We start from the raw sequence: 27982 nt of genomic DNA on the forward strand, positions 1-27982 counted from the left end.
TCTTTTGGCTGATGGTTCAGTCTATGAACATCAATGAGTCGACGTTAGTTGACTCTTTTGATCTTCTTGTGGAGTTCTTGTCCCCTATAGTTCCCTCTAACCTTCCCCTAATTCTTCCAGAAGACTCCCTGAGATCTGCCTAATGTTTATCTGTATGTTTCAACATTTGTTTTAATCTGTTACTCAGTAGAGTCTCTCAAAAGGGCAGTTAATGTTAGGCTCCTGTCTGAAAGCATAGCAGAGTACCATTAATAATGACAGGGTTTAGCTCTCATGTTGGCCCAGTCATTAGCTGGCCATTCCCTCAATCTCTGCTCCATTTTTTATCACTGCACATCTTAATGGCAGTGTAAACTTGTGGTCAAAGGGTGGGTTGGTGTTACCCTCCCTCCACTGGAAGTCCTGCCTGGCTACAGATGGCCACTTCAGTCTCCGTATCCCCTGCTGCTAGGAGTCTCAGGCTGAGTCATCCCCATAACTCCTCAACCCCTTTTCATTTCTGATTTTGTTGATTTGGATATAATCACTCTGCCTTTCAGTTAATTTAGCTCAGGGTTTTTCTATCTTTTCTCAAAGAACCAGCTTTTAGTTTCATTAATTCTTTGTATTGCTCTCTTTGTTTATAAATAATTATAAACAAAGTTTGATTATTTCCTGCTGAGTTTGATTATTTCCTGCTGTCTATTCCTCTTTGGTGTATTTGCTTATTTTTGTTCTAGGGTTTTCAGATGTGCTATTAAGTTGCTAGTACGAGATTTCTTTAATTTCTTTATGACGGCACTTAGTGCAATGAACTTTCCTCTTAGCATGGCCTTCCTTGTATCCCATAAGTTTGACTATGTTGTGCCTTCATTTTCATTGAATTCTAGAAAGTCTTTAATTTATTTCTTCCCTGACCCTGTGGTCACTGAGTAGAGAGTTGTTCAGTTTCCACACATTTCTAGGCTTTCTGTTGGTGTTGAGGTACAGCTTTAGTCCATGGTAGTCTGATAAACTATAAGGGGTTATAAAGGGGTTATTTCAATTTTTTTATATCTGTTGAGGCCTACTATGTGACTGAGTATATGGTCAGTTTTGAAAAAGGTTCTGTGTGGTGCTGAGAAGGTATGTTCTTTTGTGTTTGGGTGAAATGTTTTGCAGATATGTTAGGTCCATTTTATTGATGTTACTTAGCTTCAATATCTCTGCTTAGTTTCCATCTGGATGACCTTGCCATCATTGAGAGAGGGGTGTTGAAGTCTTCCATGATTAATGTGTGGGGTTAGATGTGTGATTTAAGCTTTAGTAATGTTTCTTTTATGAATGTGGGTGCCCTTTCATTTGGGACATAGATGTTGGGACTTGAGAATCTTGGTGGATTTTTCCTTTGATGAGTATGAAGTGTCCTGTCCCAAGTCTATTTTACTATATATTAGAATGACTACTCCTTCTTACTTCTTAGGTCTGTTAGCTTGGAAAACGTTTTCCTAGTGCTTTCCTCTGAGGTAATGTCTCTCTTTGTTGTTGAGATGTGTTTCTTATACACAGCAGAATGATGGATCCTGTTTCACATCCACTCTGTTAGCCTGTGTCTTTTTCTAAGGGAACTGAGTCCACTGAAGTTAAGAGATATTAATGCCCAGTGATGGTTAGTTTCTGTAATTTTGATGTTCGTGGTTTTAATGTGTGTTTCCCTTCTTTGGTTCTGCCTGTGTAAAATTATTTATTTCCTGTGTTTTCTTAGGTGTAGTTACCCTCCTTGTATTGGAGTTTTCCTTCTAATACCCTCTGTAGGGCTAGGTTAGTGGAAAGATATTGTTTAAATTTGGTTTTGTCATGGAATATCTAGTTTTCTCCATCTATGGTAACTGTAAGTTTTGCTGGAGATAGTAGTCTGGCCTGGCATCTGTGCATAGATTTGCCTTTATATATTAGCCCTTATCCCTTGTAGCTGTTAATATTCTGTACATTTAGTGTTTTGATTACTACGTGCCAGGACAATTTTCTTTTTTGGTACAATCCATTTGGTGTCCTGTAAGCTTCTTGTATGTTCACAGGTAACTCTTTAGGTTAGGGAAATTTTGACCTATAATTTTTTAAAATTTATTTTAATTTTTTTGGTTTTTCAAGACAGGGCTTCTCCATGTAGCCTTGGCTGTTCTGGATTCTCTTTGTAGAATAGGCTGGCCTTGAACTCAAGAGATCCACGTGCCTCTGCCTCCTTGAGTGCTAGGATTACAGGCGTGAGCCAGTATGCCTGACTTTCTTCTATAATTTTGTTGAAGATATTTTCTGGGTCTTTAAGCTGGAAATTTTCTTCTAGTCTTATTACTCTTAGGTTTGGTCTTTTCATAGTGTCCCAAATTTCCTGGATGTTTTGTGTTAGAAACTTTTTAGATTTAGCATTTTCCTTGGCTGATGTATCTTTCTATTGTATCTTGTATGTCTGAAATTCTCTCTTCTATTTTGTTAGTGATGCTTATGTCTGCAGTTCCTACTCTTTTTCTTAGGTTTTCCATCTTCAGCATTCCCTCAGTTTGTGTTTTCTTTATTGCTTCTATTTCCATTTCCAGGTCTTAAACAGTTTTATTCATTTCCTTCTCTTGTTTGTTTGTATTTTCTTGTATTTCTTTAAGGGATTTATTAATTTCCTTCACCTGTTTGATTGTATTTGTGAATTTCTTTAAGGCATTTATTCATTTCCTATTCAAAAGCCTCTATAATTTTCATAAGATTAGATTTAAGGTCGTTTTCTTGCACTTCAGATGTGTTAGGATATCCAGGCCATGTTGTAGGTAAGATAGCTGGGTTCTGATGATGCCATACTGGGATTTTGTTGAGGGTGTTTATACTGTCTTTTAGCCATGCATTTTTCCTGGTGTTTGCAGAACTGGTGGTTCCTGATGGCAGTGGGCCTCTGGGATTGCAAGTTGGCACTGATGCCTATAGGCCTCTGGCAATCCCTGATGGCTGCCTGCTTCTGGTAGTGCCTGCTGGCTGATGGCCTCTGGGATTGCAGGTAGGGCTGTGGCCTGGAAACTGGCCCACAGAGGGCATGGTGTAGACTACATGGCTGCAGGGTTTGCCCAGAACGACTTGGTTGGTACTCCCTGATGGTTGCTGCCTCTGGGTTGCAGGCAGAGCTTGTGTGTGGGAAATGACACATGGAGGGCAAGGGGCAGACCTCACCACTTTTGGGTTTGCTCAGAGGAACCCCATAGGCAAGGAATTGGGAGTGGGATCTCCCCTGGTGGTCCTTGATGGCTGCTGGCCTCCAGGATGGCAGGTAGAACTGGGGCCTAGGAAATTGCATGTGGAAGGCACGAGGCAGACCTCACCACTTGTGGGGCTCGATTTTATACACAGAATTACAGCATGCTTTTACTGATTTGAAAGAATACTATTTCTTGTTCATGCCTGTCTTTCAATGTGTTAGATTCTGTTTGCTCATTGATTTTTTTTCTGAGGGACGGTCTCTCTATAAAACCCTGGTTTTCCTAAAACTTTCTATGTAGCTCAGGTTGGCCTCTAACCCACAGAAGTCTACCCGTGATTTCTGAATGCTGGGGTTAAAGGCACATACCACTGTGCTTAGGTACATCTGTACTTCCTAAAAATTAGCTGTACTTATTAATTATATCTAAGTGAGTACAGATATGCTATTCTTAGAAGTAGATATCAACATCCCTTTTTTTTTCTCTCTCTCTAAAAAAAAGCAACATATATTGCTATCACTGAAGACTCTTGGACTTTCTAGTATAGCTCCTTCCTGTAACTAATTCAGTAATCACATCAAATGAGAAATTGAAGCTAAGCACTTTGGTAAGAATAGTTCATTAAAGAGACACAGGATTCAGATAGGTTATAAGAGGTTTAAAAAGAGTTTAATTTCCAGGCAACTAGCTATTTCTGGAACAACAATCAAAGTACACAATATATCATCATACAATTCAGAGAGTGAATTTAGCAGGAACTTTAGCTTTGGTAGTCATAAAACTAACAATAAAACACTATTTATACAAAAAATATTTTGTTGTTCTTTAATTGCCCATCAGGATTGTTGTGATTGGCTTAAGCTTAAATGGACAGAATCTAAAAAATACATCATAAAGAACGGGAAATAAATTAACTTAAAACTTATTTTATGATAATACAGAATCTGGCTGTACACCTTCACTTTATAAAGGGATAAACTTGAAAATGAAAGTTAACATAATTCTTTATGCAAAGAAAATATTTAACTTCATTCTTAGGATGTAAGCATTGTTTTCCTCTTTGTAAAGGTACATAGCACTGTTAATCAAAAAGTTAATACTACAAAAGTTGTTAAGCTAACTGTCTCTCTTGTTCCCACAAAGCATAGGATTCACTAGATATTCAAAGGCATATACTATGGTTATATTGAAAGCTTATGTTCAGAGGTGGGAACTTGAGAGGAGATTGTATTATAAGGGCTCTAACTTATCAACAAATTAATCCATAGCTTAATGAGTAATTTAGAGACACATCCTAGTTTGCACACACAGGTCACCAGAGGTATGCCTTCAAAAGATTTATTTTGTCATAGCACCCCTTTTCTTATTTGCTTCCCAGAAACCATGAAGTGTGTGGCTTCTGTTACCATGTTCTCCAGCTACCATGATATTCTGTCTCTCCTCAGGACCAAAGAAATAGAAGCAGATATCCTGGATTGAAACCATTTGCCAAACTCTACTTCCTTCCTTTAAGGTGATTTCTCTCAGGTATTTTGTCAGAGAGATGGAAAGCCATCTAAGCCTACAATGTGTATACCTTAAAGCACAGCACAGAATCTCTTCTTGTCCATGCATTAAGAGAGAGACAGTCAGGTGGTGGTGGTGGTGCATACCCTTAACCCCAGCACTCTGGAGGCAGAGGCACATCAATTTCTGTGACTTTGAGGCCAGCCTTGTCTACAGAGTTCTAGGACAGCCAGGGCTACAAAGAGAAACCCTGTCTCGAAAAACCATAAAAGAAAAAGAAAAAAAAAAAAAAAGACAATAAACTAGAATCTGTCATTCCCACAGCATCTCCGAGAAAATCAGTCTGACAGGGTCCTGACTTTTTATACAGGATTATTATGCTGTCTCACACTTGCACCAGATTAAATCTATTTCTTTACAAGTATATTCATTCTCTAACAAAGAGTAGTCACTGTCAGTGGTGGGTTTGTATTTCTTTTTTTTGTGTGAACTGTCCATTAATTTATTGGAAGCTTTGTTTTTTTAGTGTTTAATTTTTACAATTCTTTGTATATTCTGGAAGAAGGAAGAAGCAACAGCAGCTTTAAGAAAGGGCAGTGGGTAAGACAACAATAACAGAAGCACAAAAGGAAACACTGTAGCCAAAGGGTACAGCCTGGAAAAGAGAGTTAAGGAAAAGTGATAGTACATATGGAAAGGGAAGGTGAAAGGGATCAGGAAAAATAAAGTATGCAGGAAAACCCCATATGAAAACCTATTACATTGTAAGCTAATTTTTAAAATAAAATGTCTTTTAAAAATAAAATATTTATATATTTTTATCCTGGTATCAGAAAATTTGGAAGGAAATGTAAAAGACATTTATTTCAAACCCTAGAAACACATTATAAATATCAGTTATGCTCTAAAAAATTTGCTAACTGAAAATAACAACCCTATATTATTTTAGTTTTCCATAAGCCTAATCTCAGAAGCCCTGAGGCTGAGATCTGTCTACACAGATCTTCCTAAGTGTACTTCATTTATTCTTAAACTAAACTTCCAGTAGTAACAGAAAATAAAATCTGCTATAACCTAAGCCTATGTTGGAAGTAGGTTAATAATACCTTATCTAAAAGACATAGATAAAGACACCTATGTCTTTAGACAGAAAACAGAAATAGCATCTGAAAATGAGGAATACCATTCTGCAAATAATGACAAATGTGGTTAGAATAAAGGTAAGGTGTGAAAGGCTCTGAGACAGCTCTGAGCACGGAGATACAGCAAATAATAATACCATCAGGAGACAGCTCCAAACCGTCAGATTCCAAACTCTGCCTCTGCCAGAGAGCAAGAACAAGGGACTACTAAATTAAAAAGAAAACTGAAGATAATGTTTAAAGATACACATTTACAGATGAATGAGACTTTCATATTTTCATCTCATAGTAAAACCTTACAAAAGCTTAGTGATTATGACATCATACCTGGTAATAGGTCAGCTGCCTGTTTAGCTCTTCCAGATGTTTCTCATACTCAGCAATAAGAGGAAAAGAACTAAAGGTGAATACAGAATTAAAAAACAGCATAGTAAGTTAAAGCATGAAACAAGTACAATAAATCTCAAAATAAAAAATTGTGTTTAATAGAAACCAATACTTTGTGGTTTTTTTTTCCTTAGACCCTTGGCACAAGTAGTATTTTAGACCGAAAATTTCTTGAGAAGGCTTTAGTAGTAGAAGATGACAAATAGCTTCTCTGGTTTCCACCTGGCAAAGCTCACTTTCCACAGGGTTTACTTGTAAGAAATCAAAGATGTTCCCAAATATTATCAAGTATCTTGGGGGACAAATAAGATCATCCTCCAGCATAATTCAGTCTTTATGAATATTTTTATCAACTCAATAGCAAGTAATTTATACTTACACAGAAGACCATAAAGTAAACATTCCTAGACTAAAGGAACTCTTTAAAAATGATCAAGTAATTAAACAAATAATATGTATCTGGTAATACTTTACCTTTGGTCATCTACTGAGTTTACTAGTGTGTCACCTCTGCCTCCTTTGGACACGCTGTTCTATAACAACAACAAAAATAATAAGCTTTTAAAAATGTTTTCTTACATTATTCTAGCTGAAATTGAAACTTGATTAAAATTAAACATCATTAAAATGTTTATAACTATAAAATCTATCAATATAATTCAAAAGGAAGAAAACTTGCTACTGAAATGCTTTTGGTAAAATTAACCATACATGATAAAAAATTGGCCAATTAAAACTATGAAGAATTGTCTCTTTTATGAAAATATCTACCAGTGATGAACACTAATTATTACCTGTGGTGACAAGGGACACTTACATTAAGTTCAGTAACAATACAAGGCTGCTTAATATCACTGTTTAAGTTATGGCCAACAGGATGTAAAGGAAGGTGTAAAGGCTACAGAGCAGCATATGACACGATTATTTTAACATTTACCTAGAAATCACCACATAATACAATAAATGCTAGGGTAAACTAGAGAACACACTAAGTCCTAGGTAGAAGAGCATACTAAAAAAAAAAAAAAGTGCAGTAATTTTCTCAAACACTAATAATCATTTTCCCTTTATCTTCCTTGAAAGTGACTTGGGTACTTTATCTTTCTGAATAGCCAATCTTTTCATTTTTGTAATTTTTTCTGATTTACATTGAAATTTCATTATTCCAGTTATTCCTTTCTTTTACTGAATTTATTTTGCTCTTTTTCTACAGTTTCTACATTAAATGCGTACAAACAAGGAAGTACATTTCCCTTTAAATGCTGCTTCAGTTCCCAATGTATGAGTTTTAAAAGTATTTATTAATCTTTTTTGACCTTTTTTGTTAGAAAACTGTAGATTCACACGAAATTGTAGAAAATAATGACAGGCAGTTTGGGGTAACTTTTCCCAAAGAAAATATTTTGTTAAGTCACAATATAACATACAGCTATTCTTTTAATTTAAGATGGCTGAAAGTCTCATCCAAGGCTGAGACTGAGACTGAGCCGAAAATGCATTTAACACACTACCCTATAAAACAAGGTGGCTCACAACACAGAACCTACAGTTTGTTCACGCTCGTGATATAACTAACTGAGAGGCTAGGCTCACTGCTGCTGCCCATCACCATGGGAGAGCACTTTAACACATATTAATTCAAGAAAAGATATGAATGTGCATCACTTTCATGTCATCAAAAGCTGAAAAATACTTTGTCAAACCATTATGGGATGCGGAGACCTTCAGTAGTACAATGCCTTAGCCAAGACAGACATAAGACATATGTGATAAGAAAGTTTCCATGAGCCAAGGATCCCTCAATGCTCCTTTTAGCCACACTACCTTTCTAATTATCCTTCCTTATCTTCAAAAGCAGGCAACCACTACTCTGTTATAGGTATACGTTTTTTTTTTTCATTTTAAGACTTTTAACATGAATATAATCTCTTAGGATTGGCTTTTTCCCCTCAGTACAATGTCCTGGCTATCTGGGAACACATTTCACTCCATAGCCTACATTGGCCTCAAACACACAAGATCCTCTTAACTTTCTTAGTGCTGGATTACAGGTTAAAGTCTCCATATCCAGCTAACTCACCACCTTCTACTGCCCAACAACAGTGTATATAATATTACAAGTATATACTATACACTCAGAGTCTTTTAAGTAAGTGCTTCTTACTGATCCACTCTCTTACCTGTACATAGGTTTGTGTGTGTGTGTGTGTGTGCATGCCTGTGTGGGGGGGGTGTGAACATGAGCTGTCATCTGCAATAGAGGCTCAGGAGCACAAAATCTAATGGTAAATACATGTTTTCTGTTCAAGTAACTGAATGATTTACCAAAATGGCTATAACATTTACAAATTCTCATCAACAATGCATGGCTCCATTAGTCCATTTCCATTACTACAAAAGAATTTCGGAGGTTGTATGCTGTCTGAAGAAAGGGTTCAATTAGCTCAGTTTTTAAGGTTCAAGTTTCTGTTTTAAGATGCCAGTTTCTGTTGTGCTCCAGCAAGTACATTCCTGGCTTCACTACAACATGGCTGATGGCATCATGCAGAATCACATGCAAAAGTGAAGGATAACACTGTGAGACAAGAAGCCAAAGAGGGATTCAGAGATTAGGCTTCCTCTTTTCTAACAACTCTCTTTTGTAACAACTCTCAGGAGACCAACTAACTCACTCCTAGAGATTAGCATGAATCCCTTCTTTGTAGGCACTTCCCACTTGGTTCTACCTCTTCAGAACACTGTCACAGCAAAGACCAAGCCTCCACTATATGAACCTTTAGGGGAAAGAATCCATGTAATAGCATTTGACATTACCACTGTTTTGTTTTTAGCCACTGTGTGAAATATTTAGTGATACTTCACTCTGCTTTTAAAATTTACTAAATGACTGTGGGTAGCTGAATAATGACCATATATTTATATCCAAATCACAATACATTATTATTAATGGCAGAGATACCATGCTTACATTAGATCTCCAGAATTTGCTGTCTTGTTATTGAGTTTGTGTTCTGACTAATATTTTGTTCTTCTTACTTTCTTACCACTAGGCTATATAGTCTACCTTTTGTATAACACAGATAATTGTGACAGATTAAACTACAAGTAAGGATGGCTTCTACTGAGACTCTTCTACATAAGAGACCAGCCTAGATGACCCTATAGATAAAGACCTAAATATGAGGTAACCATGAAAAACTGGAGCTATCTCTTGGTGACTGTGATAGTGTTAACTTTATGTCATGGTAAAGGTGTAAGCCAGTCATGTAAATATGAGAAATAAGGGAGAACAGTCTAACTAATAACTAGCAAAATACTTGTAAGGTCAACGATGGCTATGTTGGCCAGGGCCAACATCTAACAGGCAGCAAAGGCCAGAAGCTAGCAAATCTGGGGGCAAGGGCTATCCTAACTGGGTGGACAGCATATGAACAACATACGATTATTTCATGTGCTGGACCAGTGGCACATGGCAAAATACAGCCTCCACTGGCTTGGCCTGAGAGAAAAGAGAGAATAGAAACTAAAGAATCTCATAGCAGTTATCTTGGTGTCTGCTCAGTTTCTGCTGAAGCTCTATAAATATCTCTAGACAAGAAAAGTCAATGGTTTCCTCTCCTTTCTCCTTTCCAACTACATAGGATATTTTTGCCTTCCCTTTAATGTTAACCTATGTGTGTTCTTTTAAGCCACACTGATCTCTTAAAAACATCATTCAGTTGCTTTCTGTCATGTGACTAGAGAATTTATTTCCTTCACAAGTAATTATTGTCAATACTACTAATGCAATCTTACTGTTTTCTGTTTTAGTTCCTTTGTTTTTACCTTCTTTTGATCTTTTACTGTGATTGATGATTTCTATAAATAGTATGTCTGTATTCTTTTCTGTATCATGTGTATCTAAGTGTTTTTGCTTTGTTACTGAGCATGCAGCATAGATAAAACATCTCAAACTTGTAACAGAGGAAGCTGACTGTAACCCAACTTCTGTAATGATGTACAAAAACTTTATAGTGTTATTCTCTCCTGATACAAAGTATTGTTTTTGTGTCTATTCTTTATAAAGTAATCATAGTTAAAGTTAAATTCAGCATTTCTGCATTTTAAGCTCTGTATAAGAAAAGTGACCTAATAAACACAATAGTGGCAATAATGGACTTCTCATATGTCAGCTTTATTATCTTAGTTCAAGACGGTAAAAACTAGTACTATTTTACTTCAGCTTAATGAACTATCTTTAGCATTTGTTGTAGTTTGAGGATTATGAAGTTTCTCAGCTATTCTACTCAATTCAATTCATTTTATTTGTATGAGTGCTCTATCTGCATATACACCTGCATGCCAGAAGAAGGCATCAGATCACATTGTATAGATGGTTGTGAGCCACCATGTGGTTGCTGGAAATTGAACTCAGGACCTCAGGAAGAACGGACAGTGCTCTTAACTGCTGAGACATTTCTCTAGCCCTTCTCAGCTTTTCTGTATCGCTCTCTGATTTCTAAAGAGTTTTGACAGGTAAAACTTTTTGGTTGAGTTTTGTTCTGTTCTTGAAATAAGCCATCCCACTCTCATTTGCCTTGTAAGAAATTCACTGATAATGTTGTGAAGTTTAGCTTGTATATGGCGAGTCATTTTTCAGTGCTCCTGCTTTCAAAATTCTTTGAACACAAAATTTCCTCAACACTTGATTACAATACATCTTGAATAAACCATTCTTGGGGTTGAAACTATTTTAAAAACCTATGATCCTGGAGAAAGCTGGATTTCTCCCAAGAGTTGTGTAAGTTTTCATTATTTCTTTAAGTAAGTTGTGTAGTTTTTTTTAAATCCTTCTCCTGAGACTCTCAGAAATTTGCATATTATTTTTCTTGCTTGTGTCGCATAAATGTTTTCCTCACTCTTTTTATACCTCTGAAAAGATAATTTCAGATGTTCTCAAGTCTACAGATTACGTCTTCTGTTTCAAATCTGATATTGAGGATTTACTGCATTAAAAAAAATCTTACACATTATAGCTCTTACCTCTAAAACTTTCACCTTGTATTTTTACATTGTTACTTTTTGTTGCACTGATTCTTTTTCTAAAATGACCAAGGTGCCTATCTGTATGTTCATGTTGCTCACTGTGATCCTTCACTATACTTCCATCCACAGGATGAATCATAGGCTATCTTGAGGGAGGGCTGATGTGGTAAGGTAAAACAGTTTTTATAAGCATAGATGCCTCTAATCTCCAATTTCATTTCAATTAATTTGTGTTTACTTTGTCTTACAATGTGCTGTCACTTCTCTATTCGGTTCTTGGATTTTAAAAGATGACTTAATATTGTCTGTGGGTGGTTATAGAAAACTATGTATTACAGAAAGAAAATTCCTATTCTATTGATTTGCTCATTACCTACTAGATAGATTTCTTTTAACTCCAGAGCTACTAAAGTTTGTGTACCAAAGGGTGACAAATGTCCAAATGGAGGAGGGGTGCTCTTAGAGATTTGGCAAAGTACAGGAGCACTAAGTTTCACATTGTCATAGAAGACTAGAAGGAATGCAGCATTCTCTGGCTTTCACACCTACCCAGCAAATACAGTGTGGGTAAAAAAGCTGAAGAAGCAGAGTAAGCTGTTGAACCTGAATTCAAGGCTCTCAGTACTTCTAGTAGCAAGCCAGAGGCAACAATGAGGCAGCTCTAGAGGCCAAGTAATAAGATTCATGACTTTAGTAATCCATAGGCAACAAGACAGCTTCCTTGCCATGGGGGCTGGGGGTTATGATCTACCATATCCTCCATAGCCCGAGCTCTGTGCTCCTTAAATTTTTTTAGCACATCTTTGTTGGCTTGCTCTCCAAACCCCAGCCCCTGCTCTCTTCCCTGCCCATCTTCTACCAGGCACTATATCCACAAGCTTCACAACTTTTGATTGATCCTTATTTTCACATCTCTGGAAAACTCAGTTTCAAATAGACTCCTCTCAAGGCAGTTGCTGTCTACAGTGCTCTTTTCTCCAATGCTAATCCTACCACACAGGAGGATCCACTGTCAAGCCAAATCTCACACTGATTTTAAGGCTCTCAAGAAGTGTGTGTTTTCCCTGTGGACAGGACTGTATGTCCTTAGAACTTCGGGTACACTTTTTATGTGTAGCCTCAGGCTGTCTATCCCCACCACTCCACTTCTGGCTCCAGGGACAGATCCACAGACTGTATCCTACTTTTCTAAGCTTTTTAGCTGTTTCAAGGATAAAGAATCCCCAGTGGATGAGCTACAAATGTTCTAGGATATAAGTATCACTGCTAGAAAGGAGTCAACAGCTGTTTTATGCTACCACATCACCTTTTCTCTCATCACAGTAAGTAAAGTACACAGTAAGAGATACGTGGCAATGGAAGTCTGGAAGATATGGAGGACTATACATGAGTTGGAGACAGAAGCAATACCATGTCCAGAGTGCCCGGGAGCTACAAAAATCGTCTTTTGTTGCTGTTACTGCTTAATCAAGCACTCAGACTATGCTATAAGATATTTACCAGATATGTACATTGTTGATAAAATCTAAAATTAAAGTTAAAAAAACCCTCAGGAAATAAACACTAGAAACGAATGTATATACTATTACTTGTGTTAGTTTATTTTTTGGTCATAATTTCTGGGTTTTTTTAATTGAGGAAGATAGGAGTCAAACTCAGGGCCTTACAAATGAAGGACACTTAAACAACATTCCCAGCTTTTGTCACAATGTCATAATTTGTAAGAATCGAAACAGTTATACAGATAGTGACATCTAGAGAAATCATTTTGGTATGTTTCAAAGTTTGCATGAATTCCCACTTCAGATATCAGCTATTTTAATATGTACAACATTAACTCCAAAGCTGGGGGGGAGAAAGTAAAGCAATTTCTGTACACAAAGAACTTACTTTCCGTGAGTAAAAACAAGTCTTCCCTTATAAGAATCAAAGGTATAAGCAAATCTTTTAAGGTTATGGCAACTTCAAATATGCATAATTCTTAAGTAGACTTTATATGAAAATTCATTATCGACTATAATCAATAATTCATACAGATTTAGATATATTTAAAACCAAATTTCAATCTATTTTATTATATGTAATTATTCCACATACCTGCATAGTTGGGTCTTTGAAAATATGTTCAATTTGATCCTGCCTAAGAATATCATTCAGTTTATCATCTGAAACAAAGATGAAAACCAATTTGAGTAATAGTCTATTTTATAAAACTAGAAAAATAGCAGCTACTATTTGATAACTCTAATGAAAGATTCCTAGTCTCTAACACTGCACCTCATAAGATGCATCACTAACTTCAGCACATTATTTTAGGACATAAAATTAGGTCTTTTTATATTCATAAGCTGAATAATGACTCCCAAATGGAACACAGGATAGCTACAAGAGAACTAGCCTTTCTTAATTTCTTAAGTTTGAATTCCCAGTCTTTTCTGTCAGAAGTGGAAACACATTCTCCACTGTCTTTTTCTTTCCATTTCAACTTAAAAAAAGAGGAAGATATACTTCCTTCTTCCTTCCATTTTTCCTTTCTTTATTAATATTTTTTATTTTTAAATAATTTTATACATTCACTTGCATCCCAGCTGTAGCCCATCCCTCTTTCCCTTCCAATCCTCCCCTCTCTCCGTCATCTCCTCCCTGCCTTCTTCCAAGTCCACTGAGAGGGAGTGTCCTCCTCTCCTTCTGTCTGGCCCTAGCTTATCAGGTATCTTCAGGATGGTCAGGATGGTTGCAGTGTCCTTATCTGTGGCCTAGCAAGGCTGCTCCTCCCTCAGGGGGGAGGGGAAGCTCATGAGTTTATGTCAGAAACAATTCCTGTCCCCCTTACTAGGGACCCCACTTGGATACTGAGCTACCATGGGCTATGTCTGAGCAGGGGTTGTAGGTTATATCCACGCATGGTCCTTGGTTGGATAAACAGTCTCATAGAAGACCCCTGTGCTCAGATACATTTGGATCTTGTGGGGCTCCCTGTCCCCTCTAGGATATACCAATTCCTCCTTCCTTCATATGATTCACTACACTCTGCCGAAGGCTTGGTTATGGCTCTCAGTATCTACTTTGATACACTGCTAGGTAGAGTCTTTCAGTTGCCTTCTGTGGTAGGCTACTGTCCTGTTACTTGTTTTCTCCTATTTCCAATGTCCATCCCCTTTGTCTTTCTAGATGAGAATTGATCATCTTACCCCTGGACCTCTTTCTTGTTTATCTTCTTTAGGTGTACATATTTTAGTATGTTTATCCTATCTTATAGGTCTATATAAGTGAGTATATACTATGTGTGTCTTTCTGCTTTTGGGATACCTCATTCAGGATGATTTTTTCTAGATCCCACCATTTGCCTGCAAATTTCATGATTTCCTTGTTTTTAATTGCTGAGTAGTATTCCATTGTGTAAAAGTACCAAAATTTCTGTATCCATTCCTCCGTTGATGGACATTTGGGTTGTTTCCAGGTTCTGGCTATTATGAATAAGGCTGCTACAATCATGGTTGAGCAAATGTCCTTGTTGTTTACTTGAACACCTTTTGGATATATGCCTAGGAGATATAGCTGGATCTTGAGGTAGCACTACTCCTAATTGTCTGAGAAAGCACCAGATTGATTTCCATAGTTGTTGACATTCCCACCAGCAATGGAGGAGGGTTCCCCTTGATCCACAGCCTCTCCAACATGCATTTTCTCTTGAGTTTTTGATCTTGGCCATTCTGATGACTGTAAGGTGAAACCTCAAGGTTGTTTTGATTTGCATCTCTCTGATGGCTAGGAATGTTGAACATTTCCTTATGTGTTTCTCTGCCATTCTATATTCTACAGAGAATTCTCTGTTTAGCTCCATACCCCGTTTTTTAATTGGGTTACTTGAATTACTGCCTTTTAACTTCTTTAGTTCTTTATATATTCCAGATATCAGCCCTCTGTCAGATGTTGGGTTGGTGAAGATCCTTTCCCAATATGTAGGCTGTCCTTTTGTTCTAACAACAGTGCCTTTTGCTTTACAGAAGCTTTTCAGTTTCATGAGGTCCTATTTATTGATTGTTGCTCTTAGGGCCTGTGCTGATGGTGTTCTATTCAGGAAGTTGTCTCCTGTGCCAATTTGAGTTCTAGGCTATTCCCTTTTTTTCTTCTAACCGATTTAGAGTATCTGGTTATATATTGAGGTCTTTGATCCATGAGCACGGGAGATCTTTCCATCTTCTGATGTCTTCTTTGATTTCCTTCTTCAGGGCTTTCACCTGCTTGGTTAGAGTCACCCTAAGGTACTTTATGTTATTAGTGGCTATTGTGAAGGGTGTTGTTTTCCGATTTCTTTCTCAGCCCCTTTGTCTTGGGTATACAGGAAGGCTTCTGATTTTTTTGAGTTGATTTTGTATCCTGCCACTTTGCTGAAGGTGTTTATCAGCTGAAGGAGTTCTCTGCTTGAGTTTTTGGGGTCACTCAGGTATACTATCATATCATCTGCAAATAGTGAAACTTTGACTTCTTCCTTTCCTATTTGTATTCCTTTGATCTCCCTTACTTGTCTTACTGCTCTAGCTAGGAGTATGTTGAAGAGATACGGAGACAATGGGAAGCCTTGCCTTGTCCCTGATTTCAGAGGGACTGATGTAAGTTTCTCTCCATTGAGTTTGATGTTGGCTATAGACTTGCTGTATATTGCCTTTACTATGTTTAGGTATGTTCCTTGAATCCCTGACCTCTCCAAGACTTTAAACATGAATGGGTATTGGATTTTGTCAAATGCTTTTTCGGCATCTAGGGAGATGACCATGTGGTTTTTCTCTTTCAGTTTGTTTATATGGTGGATTACACTGATGGATTTCCATATACTGAACCACCCTTGCATGCCTGGGATGAAGCCTACTTGGACATGGTGGATGATATCTTTGATGTGTTCTTGGATTCAGTTTGCAAGTATTTTATTGAGTACATTTGCATCAATGTTCATTAGAGAGATAGGTCTGAGGTTGTCTTTTTTTTTGTTGGATCTTTGTGTGGTTTAGGTGTTAAGGTGACTGTGGCTTCATAGAATGAGTTTGGTAATGTTCCTTTTTTCTATTTTGTGGAATAATTTGGAGAGAATTGGAGTTAGCACTTCTTTGAAGGTCTGGTAGAATTCTGCACTGAAAACATCTGGCCCTGGGCTTTTTTTGGAAGGCAGGCTGTTCATGGCTGCTTCAATATCCTTGGGGCATACAGGGCTGTTCTTGGTAGATGGAATCGATCCAGAAAACTGTCCATTTCTTTTAGATTTTCAAAATTTGTGGCATAGAGGCTTTAGTAGTATGACCTAAGACTGTTTGGATTTCCTCATTGTCTGTAATTATGTCCACCTTTTCATTTCTGATTTTGCTGATTTGGATAGTTTCTTTCTGCCTTTTAGTTAGTTTGGCTAAGGGTTTGTCTATCTTGTTAATTTTCTCAAAGAACCAGCTCTTGGTTTCATTGATTCTTTGAATTGTTTTATTTGTTTCTAATTGGTTGATTTCAGCCCTGAGTTTGATTATTTCCAGCCGTCTACTCCTCTTGGGTGTTTCTGTTTTTTTTTCTAGGGCTTTCAGTTGTGCCATTAAGTTGTTTGTATGAAATGTTACAAATTTCTTCTTAAAGGCACTTAGTACTATGAGTTTTCCTCTAAGTACTGCTTTCATTGCGTCCCATAAATGTGGGTATGTTATGCCTTCATTTTCATTGAATTCTAGGAAGTCTTTAATTTTTTTCTTTATTTCATCCTTAAACCAGCTGTCATTGAGAAGTAAGTTGTTAAGTTTCCATGTGCGTGTACGCTTGTTGCTATTTCCACTGTTGTTGAGGTCCAGCTTTAGTCCATGGTGGTCAGATAGTATACAGGGGATTATTTCAGTCTTCTTGTATCTGTTGAGGCTTCCTTTGTGACCAACTATATGGTCTATTTTGGAGATCGTTCCATGAGGTGCTGAAAAGAATGTACAGTCTTTTGAGTTTGGATGAAAATTCCTGTAGACATCTATTAGGTCCATTTGAATTAGGGCATTTCTAAGTGCCTTTATTTCCCTGTTTGGCTTTTGTCTAGATGATCTGTCCCTTGGTCATAGTGGGGTGTTGAAGTCTCCCACTATTAAGGTTTTGGTGTCAATGCGTGATTTAAGCTTTAATAATGTTTCATTTGCGAATGTAGATGCTCTTGTGTTTGGGGCATAGATGTTGAGAATTGTGATGTCTTCTTAGTGGATTTTTCTTTTGATGAGAATGTAGTGCCCCTCTAAGTCTTTTTTGATTAGTTTTGGTTGAAAGTCTATTTTATTAGATGTTAGGATAGCCACTCCGGCTTGTTTTTTGGGGTCCATTTGCTTGAAAAACTATTTTCTAGCCTTTTACTCTGAGGTAGTATTTATCTTTGTTGCGTAGGTATGTTTCTTGGATGCAGCAGAATGTTGTATCCTGTTTCCGCACCTATTCTGTTAGTATGTGTCTTTTTATTGGAGAGTTGCGTCCATTGATGTTGATAGATAATCATCATCATTGAATGTTATTTCCTATAATTGTGGAGTTGGTGGTGTTACTGTGATTCATTGCTTGTTTTCTTTTCATTTTGTTGGGAAATTATCTATAGCTTATGTTTTCTTGGGTGTAGTTGTTTTTGTTGGATTAGAGTTTTTCTTCTAGTATCTTCTGTAGGGCTTATTTGTTGTTCAAATATTGCTTAAATTTAGTTTTGTCATGGAATATTTTGTTTTCTCCATCTATGTTGATTGAGACCTTTGCTGGGTATAGTAGTCTAGGTTGGCATCTGTGGTCCCTTAGAGCCTGCATGATATCTCCCCAGGACCTTCTGGCTTTCATAGTTTCTGATGAGAAGTCCGGTGTGATTCTGATAGGTCTATCTTTATATGTTACTTGGCCTTTTTCCCTTGCTGCTTTTAGTATCTTTTCTTTGTTCTGTAGATTAAATGTTTTGACTATGATGTGGCATGAGTAGTTTCTTTTCTGGTCTAGTCTATTTGATGTTTTCTAGGCCTCTTGTATGTTTGTGGACATCTCTTTCTTTAGGTTGGGAAATTTTCTTCTATGATTTTCTTGAAAATATTTTCTGGACCTTGGAATCCTCTTCTTCATCAATTCCTATTTTTAGATTTTGCCTTTTCATGGCGTCCTTGATATCTTGGATGTTCTGTGTTTGGGATTTTTCAGATTTTACTTTTTCTTTGAAAGAATTATCAATTTCTGCGAGTATATCTTCAGCTCCAGAGATTTTCTCTTCCATCTCTTGTATTCTATTAGTGATGCTTACCTTTGTGGTTCCTTCTCTTTTCTTTAAGTTCTCCAGTTCCAGGGTTTTCTCAGTTTGTGTTTTCTTTATTGATTCTAATTCTGTTTTCATGCCTTGCAACATTTCCTTAATCTGTTTGAATATAGATTCCTGTGTCTCCAACATGGTCTCTTTTTTTTTTGTTTGCTTCCTCTTTTAATGCCACTACTTCTGCCTCCATTTGTTTGGCTATATTTGCCTGTGTTTCTTTAAGAGCTTCCTTCACTTCATTTTTGTTTCCATTTGGGAGACCAAATCTTTGAGAGATTTATTTGTTTTCTCTTTGTTTGAATCTGTATGATTATTTCTCTGAGAGATCTGTTGGTTTCCTCTTTATGTGCCTCAAATAACTGGATAATCATAGCTTTAAAATAATTTTCTTGTGTTTCTGATGAGTTGGAGTATCCATTTATTTTGGGGGTTGCCAGTGAAGCCATGATATTTGATTTACGTTGATTGGGTTCTTTCGCCGACCCCTGGCCATTTGGTTATCCGTAGTGTTCACTGTTTGTTCCTGGATTCTGCAGATCACATTGGTGTTTCTCTGGTGTCTGGAGAATTCTTCAGGAAAATGTGGGAGGTCCAGTGGTTTCAGTATGTGCACTGGTGATACAGCTATACCTGTAGAAGGAAAGTTTGCAGGCACAGAAGGGCAAATGCGAGGTAGCATGTGATTGAGCGTGTGCTTGTAGGTGTGTCCTAAGGGACAGGGTGTTGGAGAATGAAGAGGCCTTCAGTCTGTGAGAGGGGTGCCTTGCAGGTACTGAAGGTGTTGCAGGTGCTTACGGGATCACAAGCGCTGGGTACACATTGTTTTTGCAGGCTTTGATGGCTATTCAGCTGGTTATCTGGAACTGAGGGGTTGGATGGCCCATACAATCACTGGCTGGGCAGCCCTGTGTAGTCAGTACTGCCACTTGCAGACTTGGGATCTGGGAAGGATTGTACTGCGGATCTGAGTCTCTGTGGCTGGCACTCTTTGGGTGTGTGTTCTAGCATAGTGGGAGTTTCTGACGGTGCATACACTCCGGCGGGACTCAGTGGTGTTGGTGGGGGATGCGCTCTGAAGGTCCAGAGCTAGGCAAGAGGGCACTAGGCGGGGTATGGACTAGTCAGACGTGTGTTCTGACGGGTGGCGTTCAGTGGGCGATTAGGGCTCTTCGCTGCGGCTGAGGGGCCTGAAGCCCTGCCTTTGTTGTCTTGGGTCCCAGGCACTGAGCTTTGCAGATTTGGGAAACAGGAAGGATTGTTTTGCAGAACTGAGTCTCTGTGGTTGGCACTCTGTGGTTGGGCCTGTGCTCTGACGCTGGGAGTGGGTACGCTCCTCAGGTTTGTAGGGTTTTCTGGAGGTGTGTGTGCTACTGCAGGGCAGGATTTCCTATGGTGGGTGTGCTCAAGCAGCGCCGTTTTCCGGAGGAATGTGCACTCTGGCCATGCAAGATTTCTGGAGGGATATGAGCTCTGCTGCACTTCTTCTGGTGGGATCATGTCCAGCGGGGTGGGGTGGGGGGAGGGGTGCTCCATGGGTCCAGAGCTTGGCAAGAGGGCCCTAGGCAGGGCCGGGGTATGGGCTTCATGGACGAGTGTCAAGGGGTGTTGTTCAGCAGGTGGTTATAGCTATTCTCTATAGTAAGGGGCCTGGAACACTGTCTCTGCTGTCTTAATCCCCAGGCTGTGAGCTTTGCGTTCAGCTACCTGGTGCTGTGTGAAGGTTTCCCAGCACAGGAGGCCCAGACAAGGGAAGCACCCCACTTCATTCCCAGAGAAGTCTGAACCTTATCTAAGTCTACTAGCACTTCACGCTTCTGTGGTATCCCCTCTCCTTTTGAAAGCCCCAAAGTCCAAATTCTACTTTCGATTGTCTCTCCACTCACCAATTTCAGAGATTCATCTCCTCTGCCTCTCCAAAACACTGGGCTCTGTTCACCACCATCTTGGAACCCCTTTCCTTTCTTTTTTGAAGATAGGGCTTCATTCAGCCTAACCTAGATCTCATGTATAACCCAGGCTGGCCTGACTCAATGGAATCTTCCTGTCTTTGGCTTCTAGGTACTAGAACCATAGACATGAGACACCACTACACCCAATGGTAGACAAATTCTTTTCAATTCTTAAATTCAGCTGAGGATTACCCATTCTATGCTGAGAAGAAACTGTAGGACACAGACTCTAATTTCAACAGGAGTGCCCTGAGACCATAAGGATGCCCCACAATAAAGCTCAGAGTTCTCATTAACATGCCACATAGGTATTAACATTATAAAAGAAACAAGGAAGGCAAGATAGCCACAAAGATAGCTGTTATGCCTAAAGGCAGGAGTTCCATCTCTAAAACTAACACTGTAAAAGGACAGAACCACACCTTCATATTGTACTCTGGCTTCTGCATGTATTTCAATGTATTCAGGCAAACACACCCACACCCCTAAAACTGAAATTTTTAAAGAGAGGCTAGAGAAATGGCTCAGCAGTTACAGCACTAACTGTTCTTCCAAAGGATCCAAGTTCAATTCCCAGGACTCACATGGTAGCTCACAATTGCTAACACCAGTCACAGGGAATCCAACACTCTTTTGGTCTCCATCATACAAGAAAGGCACTCATATACATTTTTTTAATTAAAGAAAATTTAAAAATTAAAGAAAAACATACATAAGACATTACCCAACAAATACAGTCTTTCAAGGCAACAGAGCAAAGCCCAACAACTTTTAGAGAAATTAAGGAAAAACAAAACAAAACTCAAAAACCTCCATGGAATCTGATGAGAATACTAACAGAAAAAGGAAAGCAGTCAACAGGGAGAGTCTCCACACATGAAATTGGAAAAAGAAAAAGAAAAATTAAAAAAACTTGCTTTTATATAACCTTTTGGTCTCAGGAAGACTTGGAAAAATATGTTAAGTATTTTGAATTGAACAACAGCTTAAATGTGATTTCTCATAACTTAATAGTAGCAAAATTCTTTTTTAATTTTTTATGTTAATTACAGTTTATTCACTTTGTATCCCAGCTATAGCACCTTCCCTCATTCCCCCCCAATCCCACCCTCACTCCCTCATCTTGTCCCATGCCCCTTTCCAGGTCCACTGATAGGGGAGGGTCCTCTTCCCCTTCTATCTGACCCCAGTCTATCAGGTCTCATCAGTACTGGCTGCACTGTCTTCCTCTGTGGCCTGGCAAAGCTGCTCCCCCAGAAGTGGGAGGTGATCAAAGAGCCAGCCACTGAGTTCATATCAGATGTCTCTGTTCCCCTTACTGGGATACCCACTTGAAGACTGAGCTGCCATGGGCTACATCTGTGCAGGGATTCTAGGTTATCTCAATGCATGGACCTTGGTTGGAGTATCAGTCTCAGAAAAGACCCCTGGGCACAGATTTCTTGGTTCTGTTGCTCTCCTTGTAGAGCTCCTGTCCCTCCAAGTCTTTCTATGTCTCCCTTCTTTCATAAGATTCCCTGCACTCTGCCCAAAGTGTGGTTATGAGCCTCAGCATTTGTTTTGATACACTGCTGGGTAGAGTCTTTCAGAGTCCCTCTTTGGTAGGCTCCTGTCCTGTTTTCTGTTTTCTCCCTCTCCCGATTTCCGTCCTGTTTGTCTTTCTGAGGATTGTTCATATTATCCAGGGTCATCCTTCTTGCTTACCTTCTTTAGCTGTACAGATTTTAGTATGTTTATCCTATATTATATGTCTACTATCCACACATAAGTGAGTATATATACCATGTATGTCTTTCTGCTTCTGGGATACCTCACAAATGATGTTCTAGATCCTACCATTTGCCTGCAAATTTCATGATTTCCTTGTTTTTAATTGCTGAGCAGTATTCCATTGTGTAAATGTACCATAATTTTTGTACCCATTCTTCAGTTGAGGGACATCTGGGGTATTTCCAGATTCTGGCTACTACAAATAAAGCTGCTACAAACATGGTTGAGCAAATGCCCTTGTTGTATACTTAAGCATCTTTTGGTTATATGCCTAGAATTGGTATAACTCCATCTTGAGGTAGCACTATTCCTAATTGTCTGAGAAAGTGCCAGATTGGTCTCCAAAGTGGTTGTACAAGTTTACATTCCTCCCAGCAATGGAGGAGGGTTACCCTTTCTCCACATCCTCTCCAGCATGCATCATCCCTTGAGTTTTTGATCTTAGCCATTCTGATGGGTGTGAGGTGAAATCTTAGGGTTGTTTTGATTTGCATTTCCCTGATGACTCAGGACTCTGAGCATTTCTTTAAGTGTTTCTCTGCCATTCGATATTTCTCTATTGAGAATTCTGTTTAGCTCTTTACCCCATTTTTTAAATGGATTACTTGATTTGTTGCTTTTTAACTTCTTGAATTTATATATTCTGGATATTAGCCCTCTGTCGGACATAGGGTTGGTGAAGATCCTTTCCCAGTCTGTAGGCTGTCATTTTGTTCTGATGATAGTGTCCTTTGCTTTACAGCTTTTCAGTTTCATGAGGTCCCATGTATTAATTGTTGATCTTAGAGGCTGTGCTGTTGGTGTTCTTCTTCAAGAAGTTGTCTCTTGTGCCAATGAGTTCAAGGCTCTTTATAGCAAAGTTCTTAAAGCTTTAATTTAGAATTAAATTGAAGAGACTTTGTCTTTCAGATTTAGGAATTTTTCATATTTTTTACATATTATTTAGACTTTATCAGCTGAGTATTTTCAATCTGGAAATCCCAGATTCAAATTACCACAAAAATCTATTAACAAGTCAGCACTCAAAGGTTTTAGATTTTAGAGCATTTTGAAATTTGGACTTTCAAATTAGGTATGCTCAATTTGCATGAGAAAAAAGGACTTGCAGAAACAAATCTACTGATTTGTTTGAAAAACAGCAAAATAAACTCAAAAAAGTCATGTGAAGAAAATAATAGAAATGAACCTAGTAAACTTACAAGCAAAAAAATTAAAAATAAAACTTCACATTTTACATTTGATGAAAATTCAAGATATATTTATGGTAAATACAACCTGAAGGACCTTATTTCATAAAATAGATGCTTATGAAAAACAAAACAACAGCAAAACAACACTACACAATCACACCTAATGAAGAAAAAAATGTTGAAAACCTTTTCCTTAGTGTTAACATAAGAACAAATTCTCAGGACATTTATTCAACATTCTAGTGGAAGTCCAAGTTAATGTGATACTGGAACAGTTAATAAACAAGAGGTGTGAAGTTTCAAAGAAAGCACAAACTCAGCTACATACATGTTAACTCCTCCAAAGAACACACTCTTAATAATAACAGCTATTAATTACAGGTCCAAAATGCAAAACTTAATCAAATCTTTATATACTGACAACACAAATTTTCTAAATAAAAAAAAGACAGTCATTTCTAGTAACAGCACAATAAATCTCACACACAAAAGGAGTATAAAATTCCTATACAAAAATATTTTTGTTGCTGAGTGCAGTGGCACATGTGCTAATCCCAGCACTCCGGGAGGCTGAGGATCTCAGTGAGTTCAGGACCACCTGGTCTACAAAGCAAATCCAGGACAACCAAGGTTACAAAGAGAAACAAAACAAAACAAAACAAAACTGTATTTGATAATCAGTAGATATACCTTAAGAAGTAAAAAGAGAACACAGTATAAAGAAGTCAGTCTCCTAAAGTCAGTTTTCTCCATGATGGCCTATATATCTAATGTAATTCCAATCCACATTAAAAACATTGTTATAGAAGTGAATGATTCTCAAGGGAAATGAAAAGAGAACTGAGACAATTTTCAAAAAGAAGAACAAGAGGATCAAACTAGTTCTACTTGATAACAGCATGCACTATGAGGTTATAATTTCCATAGCGTGATAATGATAAAAGAAAACACTAATGTTCCATCCCTGTAATAAAGTTCCCAGATAAATAACTTGAAGGAGAAAAGTTTATTTTGACTCATGGTTGCTTGGTGCAATCATTACAGGCCTGGGATAAAAGGGAATATCATATATCATAGCAGGGATTGTGCTGCAGCAGAACTGATCATTGGTAGTCAGGAAGCAGAGAGAAATAGCCAGGGGATGGGAACAAAATATATCCTCCTCAAGGATATTCACAGGCCTCTACTTCCTCCCATTAGACCCTACCTCCTAGAATTTCCATCACCTCTCAACAGCATCATCAAATGATGATAAACTTTTATTATATGGCCTTTAGGAAGCCTTTAGGAGTCAAATCGGGCATCCCTTTTGCAGCCATTTTTGGATTGCAGCCGCCAAAATGAAGCCCTTAGTGATTTCTGATTGAAGCAAGAACTGTAAAAGGCATTTCAATGCATCTTTTCACATTAGGAGGAAGACCATGTCTTTCCTCTCTTTCCAAAGAACTGAGACAGAAGTATAATGTTCAGTCCATGCCCATTTGAAAGGATGATGAAGTTTAGGTTGTTCAAGAACACTACACAGGCCAGGAGAATGGTAAAGTGGTCCAGTTCTACAGGAAGAAACATGTTATCTACATAGAATGAGTAGAGTGGGAAAAGGCTAACGGCACAGCTGTCCACACGGACACCCACCCCAGCAAGGTGGTTAGCACCAGGCTAAAGCTGCACAAAGACCTCAAGAAGATCCTGGACAGGAAAGATACGTCTCGACAAGTAGGAAAGAAGAAGGGCAAATACAAGGAAAACGATCAAGAAGATAGAGGAGTAGAAGCCTGTCATATATAACTTTCATTAAAGACTGCGTAAGTACAAAAAGGCAAATTGGGGCTGGACAGATGGCTCAGTGGTTAAGAGCACTGGCTGCTCTTTTAGAAATCCTGATTTCAATTTCCAGCAACCACAGGGTGGCTCACAACCATGTGTAATGGGATCTGATTCCCCCTTTGTCTCTCATGAAGAGAGAGCACTCATATATATAAAATACATGAATAAATTTTTTAAAAGAAAGTCAAACTATATCAAATATTAGACAAAACTTGCCAATAAATGGTATTTAGAATTTAGAAATATAATGATAAATACTTACATGTTACTAAGCTATAATCAGAGGAGTACTCTAGAACTGGGGCAGGGGTAGATGGAGAAAGGGTAATCTTTTTGTTTGTGGATCTGGTCAAACAGACAATTGATGGAAAATAATTTAATATTCATTCACAAAAAAGAATCCCAAGTGAACTGTAGATGTAAATATAAAGTAATAAATTTGTATAAAGAGCCAAGAAATACTTCTATAACCTTAGATAGAATAAGACTTTTTAAATTAAAGCACAAAAAGAAAAAAAAAAATTGTGGTGGTTTGAATGAGAATGGACCCCACTGTTTGCGAAGGATTAGAAGGTGCAGCCTCTTTGGAGGAGGTGTGCCACTGGGGTGCACTTTGAGGTTTCAAAAGCCAGAGTCAATCTCAGATAGCTCTCTCTGTGTCTCATGTTTATGGATCAAGATGTGCATTTTCAGCTACTACTCCAGCACCATGCCTGTCTATCAACCTACTGCCATGATGGATTTAACCTGAAACAATAAACCCCATATACCATTTCTTCTTTAAGTTGCTTTTGTCACGGTGTTGTATCACAGCAAATATGAAAATAATTAAAACAACATTTAAAGAATACCAACAAAATGAACTACATTATCATTAGGAACTTATGCTCATCTAAAACCAAAACAAAAAACAAAAAACAAACAAACAAACAAACCCAACCAATAAACCAAACCAAACCATTAAGAAAGTAAAACCACAAACCATAAACAGGGACATTTCCAAGAACTATAATTGTCAAAGATAGCGTACTAGAACAAAGAACTTCTAATTAGTTGAGAAATAGAAAAAAAAATTGGTTTAGTATACAAAAAATATTCCAAAGAGATTAACAGAAAAGGAGCTCAAGCTCAGTAGGGAAAATATAAATTTAAATGATTTAAATGATTACAAATTAAAATTCAAGACTGGTGAAAATAGAGGTTGGCTGGGGAGATGTCAGTTGGCAAAGAGTTTGCTTTTCAGGCTCAAGGACTGGAGTTCCATTCCCAGATTCGATATTTAAAAAGCAGGCTTTTGTGAAGCAGTCTTGTAATTTCAGTGTTGGGGAGGTGAAGACAGGTAGGGTCCCTGGGGCTTCCTAGCCAATCATCCTAGGCTTTTTGGCAAGTTTTAGTCCAGTCAGAGAATCTGTCTCAAAAAAGAAAAAGAAAGGGCTGGAGAGATGGCTCAGAGGTTAAAAGCACTGACTATTCTTCCAAAGGTCCTAAGTTTAATTCCCAGCAACCACATGGTGGCTCATAATGTGATCTAGTGCCCTCTTCTGGCCTACAGGCACACATGCAGGCAGAATACTGTATAAATAATAAATCAATAAATCTTAAAAAAAAAAAGGAAGGAGGGAGGGAAGGGGGAAGGAGAGAAGGAAGGCAGGCAAGCAAAGAAAAAAAAATAAAAAAAGAGAACAATGGCCAAAGCCAGAGGGCAACATCTGAGGAGGTATCCCCTGGCCTCCACAAACAAGCTCAGAGAACTGGTGATCTATATGCAATGATAAAGATATATTTTAAAATACATGAATGATGAGGCACAGAAGAATACATAGTTCATGATCTTTTTAAAACTAAAACAGGAAAAAAAACTAAATTAAGGCATAAAATTAAAGTCAGCAGTTATCTTTCACTATCTTTGAGAAAGAGGGGCTATAAATTTTTTGAGGTTCCATTCCCATTTCTCAACCTGAATTTTATTACAAGAATTTTCACTTTGCAATGATGCACCTATCTTATTTTTTTGTTTTTTATGTATATGCTATAAACAAACATAAATATGCAAATGCATTAGCCAGCTGCTTCTGTAAATGCCAGAGACATGGGCCGAAATTTACTAACAAATCATTTTCTTTTAATAAAAATCAAATCTACTAAGGAAATCCTCCTGTACCCTGACTACATAAAGGCATTCTTATGGATTTTTGAAAAAATTAAAGATTTATTCTTGTATTTTATATGTTATGAGTTCGAAGCCAACTTGGGCTACACAGAGAATCTAAGGCCAGGTCTTCTCAAAACAAAACAAACAAACAAACAAAACCAATTGGAGCCAATGAGAAGCAATTAAGATTGACAAAAGTCAATGTACAAGGTTGGGTGGGGTAGCACACACCTTTAATCCCATCACTCAGGAGGTAGGGCCAGGCAGAGCTCAAGGCCAGACTCATCTACAAAGTTTCAGAACCACCAGGACTGTTACACTGAGAAACTCTGCCTTGAAAAACCAACCAACCAACCAACCAACCAACCAACCAACCAAATGTAGAGAATATGAGAGACGGATGGGAGGATGCACAACAGTCATTTATCTCAGCAGGTAGTTAAGTGGTGTGGCTATTAAGCGCAAATCCCATCTTTAACTGGCATACAAGATCTAGTTAACAGAAAAAGGTCACAGACTCCCAAAACTCATTCTTATCTTTCCATACAAACCTTA

General features: G+C 38.0%; 1 protein-coding gene across 4 annotated transcripts in view; it reads right to left on the reverse strand.

Annotated features, from left to right (window-relative positions):
• Sclt1 (sodium channel and clathrin linker 1) overlaps nt 1-27982 on the reverse strand; it is a 125396-nt gene that overhangs the window by 95864 nt on the left and 1550 nt on the right. For 2 of the 4 annotated variants that reach the window (XM_060378269.1, XM_060378271.1), the window contains exons 2-4: nt 13352-13419; nt 6704-6762; nt 6170-6239 (exon numbers count right to left, since the gene is read on the reverse strand). In XM_060378269.1, the coding sequence (XP_060234252.1) occupies nt 6170-6239; nt 6704-6762; nt 13352-13419 (197 nt within the window). Of the gene's footprint in view, nt 1-6169; nt 6240-6703; nt 6763-13351; nt 13420-27982 lie in introns of those variants that run through there. The other 2 variants (XM_060378272.1, XM_060378270.1) reach the window with 2 other exon arrangements.

The sequence above is a fragment of the Meriones unguiculatus genome, chromosome 2 (genome assembly GCF_030254825.1).
Source record: "Meriones unguiculatus strain TT.TT164.6M chromosome 2, Bangor_MerUng_6.1, whole genome shotgun sequence".
NCBI lineage: Eukaryota > Metazoa > Chordata > Mammalia > Rodentia > Muridae > Meriones > Meriones unguiculatus.